This window comes from Solea solea, chromosome 2 (assembly GCF_958295425.1).
Source record: "Solea solea chromosome 2, fSolSol10.1, whole genome shotgun sequence".
NCBI classification, from domain to species: domain Eukaryota; kingdom Metazoa; phylum Chordata; class Actinopteri; order Pleuronectiformes; family Soleidae; genus Solea; species Solea solea.
Window position 1 is genome coordinate 38,863,139 of NC_081135.1, and position 18,301 is coordinate 38,881,439.

General features: G+C 42.0%; 2 protein-coding genes across 4 annotated transcripts; one reads left to right on the forward strand and one right to left on the reverse strand.

The window, feature by feature from the left end:
• The first annotated feature begins 778 nt into the window (after positions 1 to 778).
• Positions 779 to 7,165, forward strand: slc35a5 (solute carrier family 35 member A5). 3 transcript variants are annotated; one of them, XM_058618465.1, is made up of 10 exons: positions 779 to 874; positions 1,780 to 1,918; positions 1,999 to 2,097; positions 2,198 to 2,331; positions 2,988 to 3,055; positions 3,173 to 3,364; positions 3,489 to 3,683; positions 3,777 to 3,904; positions 4,813 to 5,081; positions 5,348 to 7,165. In XM_058618465.1, the coding sequence occupies exons 2-10, from the start codon at positions 1,792 to 1,794 to the stop codon at positions 5,414 to 5,416; spliced, it is 1,281 nt and encodes a 426-aa protein (XP_058474448.1). In that variant the 5' UTR covers positions 779 to 874; positions 1,780 to 1,791; the 3' UTR covers positions 5,417 to 7,165. The 3 variants fall into 3 exon arrangements, with proteins under 3 accessions (XP_058474448.1, XP_058474458.1, XP_058474466.1); XM_058618475.1 differs by having other exon boundaries at positions 779 to 864; XM_058618483.1 differs by lacking the exon at positions 779 to 874 and having other exon boundaries at positions 1,786 to 1,901.
• Positions 7,166 to 7,245: 80 nt separating this feature from the next.
• On the reverse strand, positions 7,246 to 17,853 carry ccdc80 (coiled-coil domain containing 80). Its single transcript, XM_058618453.1, has 10 exons — positions 16,514 to 17,853; positions 16,131 to 16,328; positions 15,398 to 15,921; positions 14,394 to 14,747; positions 13,795 to 13,951; positions 11,606 to 11,742; positions 10,597 to 10,748; positions 9,908 to 10,011; positions 9,203 to 9,286; positions 7,246 to 8,781 (listed from the first exon to the last, which is right to left on the reverse strand). The coding sequence occupies exons 1-10, from the start codon at positions 17,145 to 17,147 to the stop codon at positions 8,459 to 8,461; spliced, it is 2,667 nt and encodes an 888-aa protein (XP_058474436.1). The 5' UTR covers positions 17,148 to 17,853; the 3' UTR covers positions 7,246 to 8,458.
• Between the last annotated feature and the right edge of the window lie 448 nt (positions 17,854 to 18,301).

Here is an 18,301-nt window from a genome sequence, read left to right on the forward strand (position 1 = left end):
TGTGGTTATTTGACATCTTAATGGTCAATTTATTGTCATTTTGTGTCTCTCATATGATTTTTGTCTCTTTGGAGACCATTTGTGGATGTTTTGCGTCTTTATGGTCATTGGTAATATGGTCATTTTTTTGTTCTTTTGTTTATCGTATGGGTTAATTTCTCTCTCTTTGTGATTCATTTGTGTTTAGTTTACATCTTTATTGCCATTTATTTTAATTTGAGTACACCCTGAGAGTTAAAAGTTGAATTACTGTAAATTTATATTATATATTTTATATATTATTTATATAGTATATTGAGTTTAAATCAAAATATTTGCAGATTTTGATGCTTGGGGTTATTTTTTGCACCTTTATGGTCATTTTATTGTAATTTTCTGTATCTTATTGGATACTTTATGTCTCTTTATGATTCGTTTGTGGTTATTCGTCATCTTAACTGTCATTTATGTTCATTTTCGTCTCTTTATCTTTTTGTTATTTGCTTGAAAAAACGAAGAGATAAAGTTCCCCCTGAGTTAAAAGTTAAATTACTGTAAATGATGTTGAATTGTTGTGAAGTTCATTGAATTCTAGGTTATTTTTGCATCTTTATGTTCATTTTTATCATCTTTCGTCTCTTCGTGTTAATATTTGTCCAAAATATAGCATTATTATTTAGATTTATTGTCTTTTTGTCTCAGTTTTTGTGATTTTTATCTTTTTAAAGTTTCGCCAATCAGAGGCGGGAAACCTGAAAACAGACTGCGTCACCGCGCCTGCGCAGAAGAACCCGGAAGAACAAGTGCCGCAGCAGCAGCAGCAGCTGTAGCAGTAAAAACATTAGGATGCTTCAGGTGTTTGTCGCTGAAAACGGAGAAAAACACGTGAGTCTGTGTGAGTTTTTACGTTTTTAATACGTTCTCTAAACATTTATCTTTACATTAATGTGAACGCGTGAAAGGAAACGCGTGTTGTTTTCACCGAACGAGGAGTTTGTTGAAGCTAACTGTGCTAACACTCGGCTGCTAACACACGTCATCAGTTCGTGTGTAAACACTGACTGAATAAAGGTAAAAAGTACAGTTTAAAAACTGATGTTATAATATGAATAAAAAACACTTGTGAGGCCGCGGTTCTCCATGAATGTGGTTAATAATCGGATTATGTCTTCAATCTGGTTAAAAATGACTCACAGCTGTTGTTCTGAACTTTTAAAGACACATTTTATTATTTTATTTTACATTAACTCATACAACCAATACATTTGTATTGTCTTCTCCTATATGGCTGATTTTAATTTTATTGAAATGGAATTTAAAATATTTAATTTCTCCTTTTTTTAATGTATTACTCCTCAGTCAGTTTAAGTTAAATAAACATTATATAATCATTATAAAAGTGAGGAAAGGTAGATTTTTAAAAAGTGATATCACAGAATTTTAACATATGATGAAATTCATCATTAATCACATACATATTTGTGGAATAAATTCATTTAATGTTCTTTAGAAAAGCGTTTTGTGTCGGGATTACCAGAGGATTGCGTCCATCCGTCATTAAGTGTAACTCATTTGATAATAAATGAATAATTTATAATAATTGAATGTTTCTGGGATTTTTCAGCTTCTTAAATGTCATTTCCAGGTTTGACAAACACTTTTCAACACTTTCTTTTGACCAATTCAACAATGAATGAAGAAAAGAACAGAAATATTCGTTCCTGATGAAGATAATCCTCTTAGACAGTGTGGTGGAGTCACTGTTTGTGCCTGTGTGTGCTGCTGATGGTGTTCCTGCAGGTCTGAGCAGCCATGGAGCGCGGTCGCTCCTGCCCCACGCTGTGCTCGCGGTCGTCGGCCTACACCGTCGCCCTGGGCCTGGGCTGCGTCACCATGGGAACCAGTCGCATCCTGCTGCTCAGGTTCTCTGCCAATGCAGGTGGATGAAGTTTTCTATCAGGTTTGTGTTCACATCAGCAGACATGTGAAAGCCTCACGTCGTGTTTTTCTCTTTGACAGAGAACAAGTACGACTTCCTGCCTGCGTCTGTCAATCTCTTCGCTGAGGCCCTCAAACTCCTCTTCTGCCTGGTGATGTCTCTCAGGGTCATAGTGCGAGGTGAGCGTCACATGTCACAGCTGCGTCGGATGTCACAGCTGACGCGTGTCTGTGTGAACTCGTCTTGTCTGTCTGTCTGTCTGTCTGTCTGTTTGGACAGAGGGACGATCCTGCAGAGAACTCGGCTATTCCTCGCTCTCGTCCTTCCTCAGCTCCCTGAAGTGGGCCGTCCCGGCTTTCCTCTACTTTCTAGACAACCTCATCATCTTCTTCGTGCTCACCTACATTCAGCCTGTGAGTAAACGCCAGCAACACAAGGAAATACAACTTTATCGACTCAAACAACATGCACTATTCTTTAAATAATGACCTCTCAGGGTTTATTATTCAGCACATGAAGTAACTGTTTTACACACAGACCAGAAGCAGCATGAAGTTGGCCGTGAGATTCATAGTGAAAACATACTGGAGAAATGTTTGTTTTTAACCACTCAGTAAAAGTCTCACCTCATAAAATCCATGCCAACTTTAGTGAATAATATCTTAAGAACAGGTTTCAAGTCTTTATCTCACTGTGAGACAGACTTTACAACAGGAGACTGACGTTTGTAAACCACTCACTCTCCCACACCAAAGCCCATAGAGAAAATCAGTGATTTTAACATCACACACACACACACACACACACACACACACACACACACACACACACACACACACACACACACACAGGAGTTGTTGATCCACTGCTGCCTCCATCACTAAGTTCAAATGTCTGATTTTGTCACTTCGGCTTTTAAAATCTATGGTTCAGTTTAACCTCAATGACACACAGTGACCACACGAGGCAGCAGAGGACCAGCAGCTCAAATCACTGATTTTCTATTAAGTCTATGACTTATAAGTAGATTCCAGAAAACATGAGCTCCTGTGATTCCTCTTCTCTCCAGGCCATGGCAGTGTTGTTCTCTAACTTTGTCATCCTCACCACGGCTGTGCTCTTCAGAGTTGTGTTGAAGTAAGTCACCTTACAGTGATATTACGTATACATGAAATGAAATGAAATGAAATGAAATGAAATGAAATGAAATGAAATTAAATGAATAAACAAAGCATTCCCGGTCTTGTCCTCCAGGCGGCGTCTGTCCTGGGTCCAGTGGGCAGCGTTACTGGTCCTCTTCCTGTCCATCGCGTCCCTGACGACGGGATCGGGAAGCAGCCAGAGTGCTGGCTCCGTCCACCGCGTCCACCTGAACGTCCTGTCCACCCCGTCCAACTCCTGTGTGCTCTACACGCAGCTGCTGGAGCAGATGAGGAACAGCAGCAGGTGATTTATTCACACCATGATTCTGATCTGTGTTTTAAATAAAGTGCTTTTAAAGAACGACAGTAGCTCATAAACAATGTGAGGAGACGTCTCCGTCTCCTGTCGTCTCCTGTCGTCTCGTCAGTGAGTCGTGGTCGTCGTCTGCGTCCGTCCAGGCGTGGAGCGACAGCGTCGCGGGGAGACTGCGGTCTTTCGGAGTCGGTCACGTTCTGCTGCTGCTGCAGTGCGTCGTCGCGTCCATGGCCAACATCTACAACGAGAAGATCCTCAAAGAGGGAGAGCAGCTGACGGAGAGCATCTTCATCCAGAACAGCAAACTGTAAGACGCACACACACACACACACACACACACACACACACACAGACACAGCTTCCTCTCTGTAACTCCTCCTCCTCCTCCTGGTTGCCATAGATACGGCTTCGGCGTGGTGTTTAACGCTCTCACCCTGGGGCTCGGCAGCGAGGCGCGAGGTCTCACGGCTCACTGCGGCCTCCTGCACGGACACAACGTCTTCTCTCTGGCTTTGGTTCTGGTCACTGGTGAGTCACTTTCAGATTAGATGACATCAGATTATTAATCCCACGTTCACTTGTTACAACTGGAAAAGAATCAGAGACAAAAAGCAACAAAATCAAAGTATTAAAGTATGAAATATGAATATAATTAACAATAAAATACAAAATAGAAATATAATATGATATAAACATTGATGGAATCAACATATAATAATGTGGGAATACTCCGTTTTTAACGTCATTATTTGACCACATTTTTATGCACGTTTCACTGTTTCTTACTCATGTGAATAAAACACACCAGATGTTATTTAGAATGAACGTTAACGACTGTATAAACAACCAAAATACACACATGACTGTACATTTTCTTTTAATTTACAATATTTAATAGTCACTGTGAGAAGAATGAACATTTATATCAGACAATAAATCCCTGAGCTCAGAGAAACAGAACAGCTTTATTTTGAAAGATATCTCATATATTGGGACATTTGGACTTTATTGCAGGTATTAACATTACAAAGAATAGGTTTTGTCATTCATTTTCTCATCCTGTCATATTATATTATATTATATTTCTAATAAAAAACATAGATTTTAGCAGCTAAATAAACATTTGAACTCATGATAAAGAAAGAAATGAGATAAAGCAGAGTGGGAATTATCCCTCAGGTTGAGCCAGTTTTTCTTCTATGTTTATAAACGTGTTTATGGATTAACAATCAATTAAAATAATTAGTTTAAATGCAGCTACATTACTAAATAAAGATAATTATTGCCTTTCTTTGTCATTTCTGATTAAATTATACCTAAATAAAGTTTATTCATTGGCTAAATGAGCATTTCTTTTATTAAAAATGATAATGATTGGATGATAAGATATAGTTTTGAAGTCTTGAGACGTGAGACGCTGTCTTGTGTCCCGTCAGCCGCTCTGGGTCTGTCTGTGGCGTTTATCCTGAAGTTCAGAGACAACATGTTCCACGTGCTGACGGGACAGGTCACCACCGTCCTCGTCGCCGCGCTCTCCTACTTCCTCTTTGAGTTCCGCCCCTCGTTGGACTTCTTCCTGCAGGCGCCCGTGGTCCTGTTGTCCATCTTCATCTACAACGCCAGCCGACTCAAAGACCCCGAGTACAGTCTGCAGCAGGAGAAGCTGAGGGTCATCAACGGGGAGGTGTTTGAGAGGTCCAGAGGGGTGAGAGACACACACACACACACATATATATACAGTATATAGACCAGCAGCTCCTGTGTCCCCGCAGCTGAAATCCCAGATTTTCTCTGTGGGGTTTGGTGTGGGAGAGTGAGTGGTTTACAAACTTGAGTTTCCTGTTGTTAAAGTCTGTCTCACAGTGAAATAAAGACGTGAACGTGTTCTAAAGATGTCGTAGACTTAAACTGACATTTTAAAAAACAAACCCTGATCTGTGACATTCACCATGATCACGCCGTATGTTGCAGGACGGCGAGGAGCTGGAGCTTCTGTCCAAGCCAAACTCTGACAGTGAGTCTGAGGAGGAGTCTCTGTAGGACAGGACGGAGGACGAGCGTCTTCTCTGCTGAATGTCCTCCTGTCCTCCTGAACGCCACACTGTTACATGTCCACTCTGTCTGTGCGACGGGACGTTCGGTGGACAAACACAGTCTGACTCCTGTCAGGTGCTGAAGGCTGCTGTGTGTGTGTGTGTGTGTGTGTGTGTGTGTGGCTGCTGACACGGTCCAGTGGGAGGAGCCTCAGTGTCACATCCTCGTGTCATTCCTGCTGAAGGTGCAGCTCTTTGAACGCAGGTGACTTTCAGACTTTTATTCTTGTAAATGTTGGTGTTTACTCGACCGTGCGGTGTCTCAGGCTGCTTTCACACGCGGCCCTTTATTTTCATTCATTCACATCATCATGTCGTCATAGTTCAGAGAATAGGAAAGGTCAACAAAAACAGAAAAAATCACTAAATGGCTGCCGTCCTCAAATGAACCAAAGATATTCAACATTATTTTAGACACAAGGATGTCCAGTGTCCACAAAATGTCTTGTTTTGGTCCACAAACACAAAATGATTCAGTTTGAATGATTTATTTGTTAAATGGAGCAAAGGAATGAGATAACTATTCACATTTAAGAAGCTGAAAAATGACAGAAATAAAAACAATAAAACAATTAAATGCTTACAAAAATAATAATAAAAAACATATTTATCTCTTTATGTTGTCATGAGACAGACTTTTCCAAAAGGAAACTGAAGTTTGTAAATCCATTCATATTTATCTAATCAGGCTTTTATTGTGAAATATGCACTTTTGCGGCTAAGTTAAATACAGACGAGTATTTTAAAGTATGTTTAATGATGTTTAAAGATGAATTCTGTGTGAAACAGAAACACGCAGCCAGTGTGAAACCAGCACGGCGCAGGGAATTTAATCTCTTATATTATTTTCCCGTTACAACAACGAGTTCTTTGGTCAGAAGAAAGTGTTAAATGTCACTAAAGTGTCTGACATCCTCACACAATGCAAAGATTTTCAGCTGAAATCTGCAGAAGACGATCAGAGCCACATTTGTGAAACAAAATAAAACAGAATTCTGACTTTTTATTTTGTTTTCAAAGTAAACGAAACCTTTAATGATTAATTCAGGAGCTGATTATTAGAATAATAATAATGATGATAATGAATTCATGCAGCTCTTGTGTAAACACCACAGTGTGTCATTTTAAATACACAACAGTCTGAAACCAGGACCATGAATGGAAACATTATTGACCTCCAAAATGTGAATTAATCAAAGCACAAACAACAAAAAACACACAACAACCCACACAGCCTTAAACCTGTCACTCGTGGACTGATTTGTGCCATAAACATGTATGAATGTTTGTTTGTTTGTTTGTTTGTTTTTAAAGATAAAACTGTGAATAAATATATCAATAAAAGCAAACTTCTTTTAAATAACAGTAAGTTATAGTGAAGAGAAAAGAGACTTCTGCTTTTACAGCATGTTTTTGTACATATTTCAGCTGAATTTAGCTTTGATTTAAAGTCAAAGAGAAACTTATAAGAGTTATTTCTAAAGTGTCTTTAGTTCACTTTAATTTGACTTTATTTATCCACACATGACAAAGTTACTGTTTGTTTTTATGTAAAGAAATACGCAAATGAACATCCCGTAATGTTCAATATAGAGCATGAACAGCATGAACTGGGAGTATGTACCCTTATTTGACCACTAGGTGGAGCTGTAGCTTCACTGATAACAATTCAGAGACCACGTGTGGCAGCAAACAAACGTTTATTTTCATACTGGGACAAAAAAAAAGAAAAGAGTATAAATAAAAACATGTTATAGAAACGGAAACTTTACAAAATAATGTGACAGCTTTCTTTATTTCCTTCAAAATAAAATAAAAAATAAAAAAGGTTGATAACTGCACTGCATCAGCCTGATATCTACAAAATAAAAGTCTGTGCCTGAACATGGAGGAGGATGATGTGAGTTTGACCTGGAAGATTTACAGAAATAAAACATTTAAAACGCAACAATAACAACAACAACAACAACAACAACAACAACGTGCAAAACTCTGTTTAAAACACACAAACAGGAAGAAAACATCAGATCCCTGAACCTCCAGGCTCGTCCACGTCATAACTCATCAACTGTGATTAAAGCCACTTAAAGGGGCAGTTCAGGATTTATGGAGTGGGGTTTGAATGAGGTTTATGTGTGCTGAGAAACACACACACACACATGTTGGTTTAAGTGTACGACATCTTCAGAACATGTTCACGTCTTTATCTCACTGTTACACAACATTTTCTGACGGGAAACTGAGGTTTGTGTTGCTTTGTAATCCTCTGCACCAAAGCCCACAGAGAAAACCAGTGATTTTAGCTGGCGGGGACACAGGAGCTGCTGGTCTGCTGCTGCCTCGTGTGGTCACTTTGTGTCACTGAGGTCAATCTGAACAAAGGATTTCAAACACAGAATTTTACAAAATAACACCTTTAAGCCTCAGGATAGAGGCAGCAGTGGATCAACAACACCTGTGTCCTTACTGGCTAAAAACGCTGCTTTTCTCTATGGGGTTTGGTGTGGGACAGTGAGCAATTTAATAAAGTGTCCCAAACGTCAGTTTCCTGTTGAAACAGCTCAGTAAAAGCATCAACATGCTCTTAAAGTAGTGCACACTTGAGGTGCTGTAGATTTTAATCAGGCGAGCCTCATGTTAAAGCTGTAGTCTGTGATATTCCTCGTATAAAAGGCTTATTTTACAACAACTTTTAATTTAAAGCTGTTGTACACTTAAGGACTCTATATTTCTTTCTTTATATATTTATCTATTTTCTGCCCATAAACCCTGGTGAATGTGACACAGTGAACCTTTAAGTGGCTAAAATCAGAGTTTTACCTCAAAAAATCCCAAACTGCCCCTTTAAAGTGATTAGAACGACAGCATAAACTCGCTGTGGAAGCTTCCACTAAGTGCTAGCAAACGTTAAAGGACACGAGACGTACAGGTTTGACGCGTGTGCTCACGGTTTAGCCCACACACACACACACACACACACACACAGCAGTTAGTAGCCGTAGCCCTGGTGGTAGCCGTCCTGGTAGCCGTGTTCGTATCCGTGTTGGTGGTAACCGTAGCCGCCGTACTCGTCCTCGGGGCAGCGCATGCCCAGCGACTGCTGTATGGCCATCTCCTGCCGGCGCAGCTGCATGGAGTCCACCAGGTCGTAGATGATGGCCATGGACCACATGGGCGACGGATACCACGACTTCACGTTGCCGTCCTTCCCCACCAGCAGCATGGAGAAGTACTCGGGGCTGATCTGGAAGTAGTTCCTCATGTCCTTCACCAGCGTCGCCGACAGACCCTCGCGCTCCACAGTGGCACTGCCTGGATTCACCAGAGGAAGGAGGTACTTAAGACACACACGTCCACGTCTTTATCTCACTGTGAGACACACTTTTACAACAGGAACTTGAACTTTGTAAACCACTCACTCTCCCACACCAAAGCCCATAGAGAAAATCACTGATTTGAGCTCACAGGGACACAGGAGCTGCTGGTCCTCTGCTGCCTCGTGTGGTCACTTTGTGCCACTGAGGTCAATCTGAACGACGGAATTTAAATGCCGAATTTACAAAATAACAAATTTGAACTTAGTGAAACAACAACTCCTGTGTGCTGTGATGTTAAAATCACTGGTTTTCTCTGTGGGCTTTGGTGTGAGAGAGTGTTCAGTTAAAACTGTGAGTGTGAGCAGATGTTCCTCATTTTCTAAATAAATAAATAAGTACATAAAAAAAGTTCTCACCATTGATTGGATAGAGCTCCAAGACTCCGCCCATATCTAGTGTCTCTGTGCCGACGAGCTTCAGGATGGCAATGTGTCTCAGACCTGCGTCGTCATGGCAACGACAGAGGAAACAAACATCTGTGTGAGTGTTTGAATGATTGTGATCAGCTGTTTGTTGTTTACACTTTGACCCATTTTCTGTTTGTGGGGTTTTTTAAGGGAAGAAGAAGAAGAAATTATGGTCTGTGGTTGCTGTGGGTCAGAGAAACTGTAGTCCTGAATGACAGGGTGAATCCTTCGAGGCTTTTTTAGTGCAGTCAGCAGATCCACGAACCAAAAACAACAACATGAGGGGAAAAAATCTGCTGATAAGAAACAAGAGCTTCCTCTGAGTCATGTGACCGAGTCATGTGACTCAAAAAAACAAAACACAGTCCCAAAAATTAGCACGGACGTTCAGCAAAGTAATGAATTAGACATTTTAAACTATATAGAATAAAGTTTATAAAAGTTTATTTACAGTCATAAAAATCTGAAATCCTAAAAAAGATTTAATCGGACATCTTAAAAAAAAACCTGAAAACATGAATAAAGTTTGAAATTTTTCACTAATCTAAACTGAAGCTGATAAAACCTGTGTGTTTATAATCTGCAGTTAAATAATATTTAAACACGAATGAAAAACCAGATTAAATGTAAACTGTGTGATAGCGTGTGACTGACCCAGATTACAGGCCTGACTGCTCAGGCCGTAGAGCTGCTGCTGATACGCCCACTCCTCGTCGTTGGGGGCGGAGATAATGAAGAGGCGACGCCTCCACCGGAACCTACAATCATGGATAGATTCAGCCTGGATTAACGGTCAGTGGAACTCACAGTATTACATGACAGCCACAGCACCATAATCTGGAATTAACATTTCCACGGAGACTCCACAACAAAAACAGCAAATATTCCTAAAACTAATATCGTATCGTGACTTGAATATCGTGATAATATCGTATCGTGACTTGAATATCATGATGATATCGTATCGTGACTTGAATATCATGATGATATCGTATCGTGACTTGAATATCGTGACAATATTGTATCGTGACTTGAATATCATGATAATATCGTATCATGACTTGAATATCATGACAATATCGTATTGTAACTTGAATATCGTGACTTGAATATCATGATAATATCCTATTGTGACTTGAATATCGTAACTTGAATATCGTGATAATATCGTATCGTGGTGTCTCTAGTATCTACCATATCAACCGTCATCAGTCCGATACGATAGTTTTTACGTCTTTTAAAGCGACTTAAATCTTTTGCTGCGTTTCATTTACATCAGAACTAAAAACTCTGAACTTCAAACAAGCAACAGAAGCTCATTTGGCCCCGCCCCCTCATGTGACCTGGAGAGGAAGTTCTCCAGGGATCTGGGTTTGTCCTTCTTCTTACAGACGACGCCGTCTCGCTTCTGCTGCTCCATCTCTCTGATCCGAGACGTGAACGTGTCCACGTAGTTGAACACGGCCTTCATCGCGATCGGGACTTCGTAGGATTGCTGACACACACACACAGAGGTCAGAGGTCAAAACTGGATAAAACTTTGATTTTGAGTGATTTTTGTTTAAAATGAGTCGTCCTTTTCTTTTTATACCTTAACTCAGAAGATAATAAAGTAAAAATCAGAAAAAACTGTTGTTTTCTCTCGTTACTGCTAATTAAAGCTTCATCTTATTAAAGAAAAGTTATTTAGTGTTTTTTTGTTTCTGTAAAAAAAAGATGCATTCCTCATAAAAAAATTGTCTCTGTGTGACCTTTGACCCATGCTGAAGGTTTTTCTGATTAACTTCCATTTTCACTTTATTTAGGAAATGAATGAATGAATGTTGTAATGTTTTTCCTGAATCTGCCCCTCGTCTCACTTCTGTCTCTTGGCCACGCCCACTGAGTGTCCCGCCCTCTGCAGAGACGAGAACACTGAGCTCTTTGACCAAAGTGTCCAAAAACAGCGTCTCACACACACACAGAGGTGTCATGGAAAAGGTGGCGTTGTGTGTTTTTTTCACGAGGACACGTCTGTCCTGTCTGCGTCCACAGAGACGAGCAGACGGAGGGTGAACGAGTGAATATGAGACCAAAAAAACTGTGCTTTTTTACTGGAGAATTAACAGAAACCTGTGAAGAAATGAGATTAAAAGTGTTTTATTCTCACTGTTAATTATTGTCTTTGTTTTTGTCCACAAACACAAAATGATTGAGTTTGAATGATTTCTTTGTTTTTATGGAGTAAAGAAACCAGGAAATAGTCACATGACTTGTGTTGTTGTTGTGTGAGTACAGTAGAACGTGTGTGTGTGTGTGTGTATGTGCACGTGAGTATATTCTGACAGGAAGTGGTTCAGACGCGTGCGTTACCTTGACCTTCATGTCGGTGTCAGTGAGGACCATGTAGAAGTCGTCGTGTGTCATACTGAACTCTTTCCTCAGCTCTGTGATCAGGTCCTGGTTCACCAGGTCCTCCTGCCGCAGACCCTTCATCGCTTTGTCGTTCTCTGCAGACCAGAGGAGACGGCGGTCACATTCTGTGAGTATTACTTTGAATTTAGATATGTATATATATATATATATATATATATATGTATATATATAACTACACCCCAAACCTCATAGAGAAAATCAGTGATTTTAGCTCACAGAGAAACAGGAGCTGCTGGTCCTCTGCTGCCTCGTGTGGTCACTTTGTGTCACTGAGTTCAGCCTAAATGAAATAGTTTAACAGCCGAATTGATTAAAATCAGACATTAGAACTTAGTGATGGAGGCAGCAGTGGATCAACAACTCCTGTGTGATGTTAAAATCACTGCTTTTCTCTGTGGGCTTTGGTGTGGGAGAGTGAGTGGTTATTTGCTGTTCTTCAGATATCACAGACTTTGATTTTCTGAGTCTTTTGTGGTGTGTGTGTGTGTGTGTGTGTGTCGGCCTGGTCTCTGACCGCTGTGACATCAGTGTTTTATTTGTGTTGGAACCTCAAAATAAACCTGAACTACACCTTTAAGACAGACTGTGCAGCCAAGAGCAGAATAAAAACACACAGAGACGCTTTTATTCAACGTCACTTATACACGAGCCAGAGAGGGAGGACCTTTAATTACCACACACACACACACACATTACTTTAACCTTTATGTCAAATTCAACCCTAAAACCAGGTCTTTACAACCAAAAATGTCCCTTTAACATTGTGAGGACAAACAAAATGTCCTCACACCTTGGACAAACTAAACAAAGCCTGATCACTAACCTTAACCATAACCACTTAATGACTAACTAACCTTAACCATAACCAGTTAATGACCAACACTAACCCTCACCAGTTAATAACTAACCTTAACCATAACCAGTTAATGACCAACACTAACACTAACCTTAACCATAACCAGTTAATGACTAACTAACCTTAACCATAACCAGTTAATAACTAACCTTAACCATAACCAGTTCATGACTAACACTAACCTTAACCATAACCAGTTAATGACTTACACTAATCATAACCAGTTAATAACTAACCTTAACCATAACCAGTTAATGACTAACACTGACATTAACCATAACCAGTTAATAACTAACACTAACCTAGTTAATAACTAACCTTAACCAAAACCAGGTCTTTACCCTCAAAAAGTCTTTAAAAATATGTGAGGACCAGACAGAATGTCCTGTGTGCGTGTGTGTGTGCGTGTGCGTGTGTGTGCGTGTGTGCGCGCGTGTGTGCGCGCGTGTGTGCGTGTGTGTGTGTGTGTGCGTGCGCGTAACGGTTTCAAGTGTGTTCAAGAGGTCAAAGTGTGTCTTGTGAGGTCACTGTTTAACCTTTGACCTTTGTTCACATAAATCCAAACAACCTAAGTGAACGTTTGATCCTAATATGAAAGGAAACGTTGATGTCTGTCTGCCTGTCTGTCTGCCTGTCTGTCTGTCTTCACCTGCACCGGCAACAACACAATCCTGTGGCTTTGGCTGAGTCTGACGTCGTGGATGGAGGACGGTGAAACCAGGACAGAGGAAGACAAACATGTGTTCACCTCTGACTTCATCAAAAAGAGGAAGAAGCTGCCACATAAACTCTACACCTGCTTCAAATAATCTTTACCACAAAACTCAAGTTTGTGTCGTTTCATAAAACCACTCACTCTCCCACACCAAAGCCCAGAGAGAACACCAGTGATTTGAACATCACACACACAGGAGTTGTTTGAAATCCTTCATTCTGATTTAAAGTCAGTGACACAAAGTGACCACACGAGGCAGCAGAGGACCAGCAGCTCCTGTGTGTCTGCGAGCTAAAATCACTGATTTTCTCAGTGTTTTCCACATTGTCACAGCATATAATGACTCATTATCTGTACTTACAGTATATTTTACCATTTTATCTTTTGTAATAAGACACTAATCTAATCTGATTAAAATGAATCTGTAACAGCCTTTTATTCGATGTTTTATAAATGACTCTTTGTTTTTGTGCCAAACATCTTGTTTTACAGACTCTGTGAGCCACAAACCATCAGCACGAACAGGTGGACTCACTCACTCACTCACTCACTCACCCAGCTGGTAGTGGTCGATCTTCATGGTGGAGTTGGTGAGGGAACCAAAGATGGTGATGATGGACACCTTCCTGATGGCCATCTCACACACAGACTCCAGATACTCGTCTCTCTGCTGAGCATACATCCTGTCGTCCTCACTGGGAGACGTCACCAGCTGCACGCACGCACACACACACACACACACACACACAGTGATGTCTGCATTAACCTGCAGGACGGAGCTCACAGACTGTGATTTCATCACAAACATTGATTATTAGAAAGAAAAAAGTCGAGAATTCTGCTGCTTCAACGCTCACAGGAATCTAAAAATACACGGCTTTTCCAGATGTGGAAATGTTTGGGCTTTTTTTCCACTTCTGTGTTAAAACAAACTCCTCCTCCTCCTGCTGCTGCGTTCACCTTCAACTCTGAGATATTTAACCCTTTAATCTCATTTTCAGATTCTTAATATACATATATATATATATATATATATGCTACGCTAAGCTAACTAGCAGTATGCTAACATATATTACGAGTATTAGCAGTGATCTCATCTGACTGTTCCTCGTACCAGAACCAGAGCGACCGTGAGTGTGATGTCATGCTCTCACCAGCAGCCGCCTCCTGTTCTCAAAATAATCCAGGAAAGATTCCAGGGATCCTTTCGGAGGAGGAGGCGTCGTCGGCCTCTTCGTGGGTTTCGGGAACTCCTCTGGTTCTGGATACTTCAGCGGCTTCTTGACGTTTTTCTTGGCTCCGATCTTTCCTTCCTTCCCCGCCTTCCCTCTCCTCTCTGCCTTCTTCACGGCCTTGTCCGCCTTCTTCTTCTTCTTGTCCAGCTTGTTCTGTTTGACCTTGACCTTCTTGGTGGGACTGGTGTCGGGGGGGACGGTCTCTGCCTCCTCGGGATCGCTCACCGTCGGCTTGCTCGGCTCGTACCGGTCCTCGTGCTCGTTATTCAACACCTGCGCACATTAAAGCGTGTTATCGCTTAATTTCAAGAGAATAAAGAAGTCAAAAGTCATGTTTTAGTCACAGATAAAGAGAAGAAGTCAGAAAACTGAGATTAATCTCAGACTTAATCTCAACATCCTCCCCCTCAGAATTTATCAGGATTTATCTCAACATCATCAGATTTTTTTTCGGACGTAAATCTCTGTCTTTTTTCCAAATTTTGTTTTCAATAACAATTATCACATGTGGCCCTAATTCTGGGATTTAAATCAGAATTGTATTTAATCTCAGAATTAATCTCCACACTCTTAATCTCAGAATTGTGAGGGGAAAAAAAAACAGAATTCTGACTTGTTTTAAATTTTTGTTTCAGAAACGAGACCCCAAAAAATGTTCCCTGATCCACTGGTGGGTCCCAACCCAGTCTTTAGGAATCACTGGTGCTGAAGACATTTCAGACTTAATAAGTTCTGTTTATTTTCTGATGTCTTGTTTGGCTAAATGTTGCGTTTATTTTTTTTAAAAGTGTGTTTTTGGATGTTTGGATGCTTTTTCTGGTCCTCAGTGAATCTTTGGACAGTCTGGACTGTCATAAAACATGAACTTTCATGAACAGGGATTTGTTCACGTCTGGTAAAAAGCTTCTCTGTGAATAAAATACCTTCTCTCCTCCGTTCTTCTTCTTTGTTGGTTTGATCTTGGAAGGTTTAGCAGGAACTAGCTTGCGGCTGTTTTCTTTGTTGGTGCGGTTGTCTCCAGCCGGGGTGGTTCTGGCCGGGTACCACTCCCTCTCTCTGTGGCTGTCGTAGTACTGATCCGCGGTGGTTCTGGGGACTGGGAGCCACGTGGCTGTGGTGTGGGCTCTGGTTGGTCTCTGGGTGGTGGTCGTGGTGGTGGGTCTTCTTGTGGTGGTAGTGGTGGTTCTTCTGGTAGTGGTGGGTTTGGTGGTGGTTGTCGTAGCTCTGGTTGTTGTTGTTGTTGTCGTAGCTCTGGTTGTTGTTGTTGTTGTTGTTGTTGTAGCTCTGGTTGTGGTGGTGGTGGGCCAGGTTGTGGTGGTGGTGGGCCGGGTTGTCGTGGTTGGACGTGTAGTTGTTGTGGTTGTAGCAGTTGTGGTGGTGGTGGTTGTTGTTGATGGTGTGGGCTTTCTCAGGATCTTCTTCCCTGGTTTTCGTTGTAAAGGTGTTTCTACACAGACACAAATATTACCAAACTGTTTGCCATGTTGTCATAATAAGAACTCTTGTGTGGGAAATATTTTAGTATACAGGAGAAAAACTATTCATTTAAATGTGTATCCACTAGAGGGCAGACTAGGTCCATCAGTTTACCCGAGAAAAGCTGAAAAAAGTAACTAATCGAGTAACGTCACAGGAAAGAAAACCCAACCCTCTCACCTGCTAGCGTTCCCTCCTCCACTTGACCTTCCACTCCTGCTCCTTTGCACTTCTGGACGAAGCCCTTCTGCCGCAGCTTCTCCAGCTTCCTCATGGGCGACTGGTCGATGACCTCGTACACGGCTTCCAGCCTCACGGGGTAGGGATACCTCTCCTCCACCTGCAGGGTCTTCCTCAGCAGCACCATCCCAAACTTCCCTGAAGGTCATCAGAACATTGGTCGTCAGGTTAGGACAGTGTTTCTCTGACCAGGAACCAGGACCATCTTGAGCCTTAGAGTGTGAGGTCTGTGATGTCCTACAAAAAGCTCAGGTAGGTCATGGTTCCTGGTCACATGAGCATCTCATGGCCATCACGTCCTTCAAGAACCTTGTACTTCTTACCTTTCTCCATCTTGAGAAAGCTCATGAGTCTGGGGATGAGTGCTGTGTCCAGTGGCTCCTCCATCACCTTTCCCTCTGTGGTGATCCTCCTCACCTTCCCTCCCATCTCGCCCTCCTGGTGAAACATCACAATCTGGTGGACGTGTCTCTCTGCGAGCTCACAGTACACGTCTGGTTTCAGGAGAGTCATCATGAGGCGGTAGTACCCGTCCGAGTCGTGAGGCGCTGAGATCACCAACACCCGGTTCTTGCCTGCAAAACTGGCCAGCAGGTTTGGTGACCCGGCACTGCTGGGCATCCGGCTCACCCTGGCTCTGGGTCCTGCTGGAGTTCCCTCATCCTGCTGCACGGGGAAACCAGATTGTCTGGCCACCCCTCTCCTTGGCACCAGGCCCTGACCCCTTGTGCTCCTGCCCTGCAGAACTGGAACACTCTCATCAGCCTGCACATCAACGTCCCTACCGGGACTGTGCACCGCGATGGCGGAACTAAACCCGGCGCGCACGCGTCCTGAGACGCGCTCTTTGTCCAAAAGTCCCAGCCGTACGCGTCGGTGCAGTCGCACCCGTCTGTCCGCGTCCCCCGTACAGGTCAGGACACATATGAAGAAGACACACACAACAAACGGCTTCATTCTGCTGAGAGAACAGAGCTGAGACTCACTGAGGACAAGACAGAGAAGATCCAGAGGATCCGAGACCCCAGCGCGTCCTTAGCGCATTTGCGCTCAATCAATCGATCAGTTAATTCCAGATGAGGATGAAGCTTCAGAGCATTTTCTCCTGCTCAGAGAATTCTCTTCACCAAAGTCTGTGCGTAAAAAAACACGTTAGATCCAGAACTTCATCTTAGCAGAAAGAACGTTTTCAAGTTAAATCCCAGGAGACTGAAGATCATCTGTGAAGGTTCTGCACCACGTCACATCTCCACATCTCCACAACTCCACAACTCCAGGAACCAGATAATCCTCAGAGATTTTTTATTCCCAAAAAAAACTGAGAGCGCGCACGAAGAAGAAGAAGAAGAAAGAGAGGAGGAAAACTCCTGGAATGTGAGTCGGACTGGAAACCTGAGCAGAATCTGAGCAGCAGCAGCTTCTTCTTCAGGTTCTCCTCTTTGGCAAAAGTCAGCGCTGGAGCTTTTCCCAGAAATGTCCGCACACAAACCTCAGCCTCCGGACTCCAGGAGCTGCCCCGGGTCTGACAGTCTGTCAGTTCACAGTGAGTCTGATGCTCCTCCTCCTCCTCCTCCTCCTCCTCCTCCTCAGTGTGTGAGCAGGAAGTGTTTCTCAGGCCAGAACATGACTCTGGTTCAGGTTTAAAATAACACATGAAACTTTGCTGCCTCCTGTTAACTAAATTCACTACCGGGAATCTGAATGACCACAATCATGCTCAGTGTCAGGTTCACAGACACGCCCACAAATAAACACACCTCCTCCCTGGCTCCTCCTCCTGACCACCGTCATGTTCGCTCCTGATCTCACACTGTAAAATATCACGCTGTTGATTCTTCACTTTATGACAAAAGTTAGGACGTTAAACACAAACGATCGTGAACGATCGTGAATTTATGAAAACATCTGGAAGTTTTGAGGTAAAAAGAACAACTGTGATGATTTCACTGAAAAAAGGAAGAAAATGGTGGTCAAAAATAATCCAAAAAGTTCACTCAAAGTTCTTAATTAAAATTACTAAGAGACATAAAGATATTTTTGTCATATAACTGAAGTTAGAATAGTTTATAATAAAATGAAGTTCTTCAAACTAAAGTAAACAAGTTTTATCT

Coding starts and splice junctions, on each gene's coding strand:
- slc35a5 (XM_058618465.1), top strand. CDS start 1,792: ATGGAGCGCGGTCGCTCCTGCCCCACGCTGTGCTCGCGGTCGTCGGCC. Junction 2,098..2,197: donor TCTCAGGGTCATAGTGCGAG/GTGAGCGTCACA, acceptor CTGTTTGGACAG/AGGGACGATCCTGCAGAGAA. Junction 3,684..3,776: donor TTCATCCAGAACAGCAAACT/GTAAGACGCACA, acceptor TGGTTGCCATAG/ATACGGCTTCGGCGTGGTGT.
- ccdc80 (XM_058618453.1), bottom strand. CDS start 17,147: ATGAAGCCGTTTGTTGTGTGTGTCTTCTTCATATGTGTCCTGACCTGT. Junction 16,329..16,513: donor CTTTCTCAAGATGGAGAAAG/GTAAGAAGTACA, acceptor GATGACCTTCAG/GGAAGTTTGGGATGGTGCTG. Junction 14,748..15,397: donor AGAAGAACGGAGGAGAGAAG/GTATTTTATTCA, acceptor TAATGTGCGCAG/GTGTTGAATAACGAGCACGA.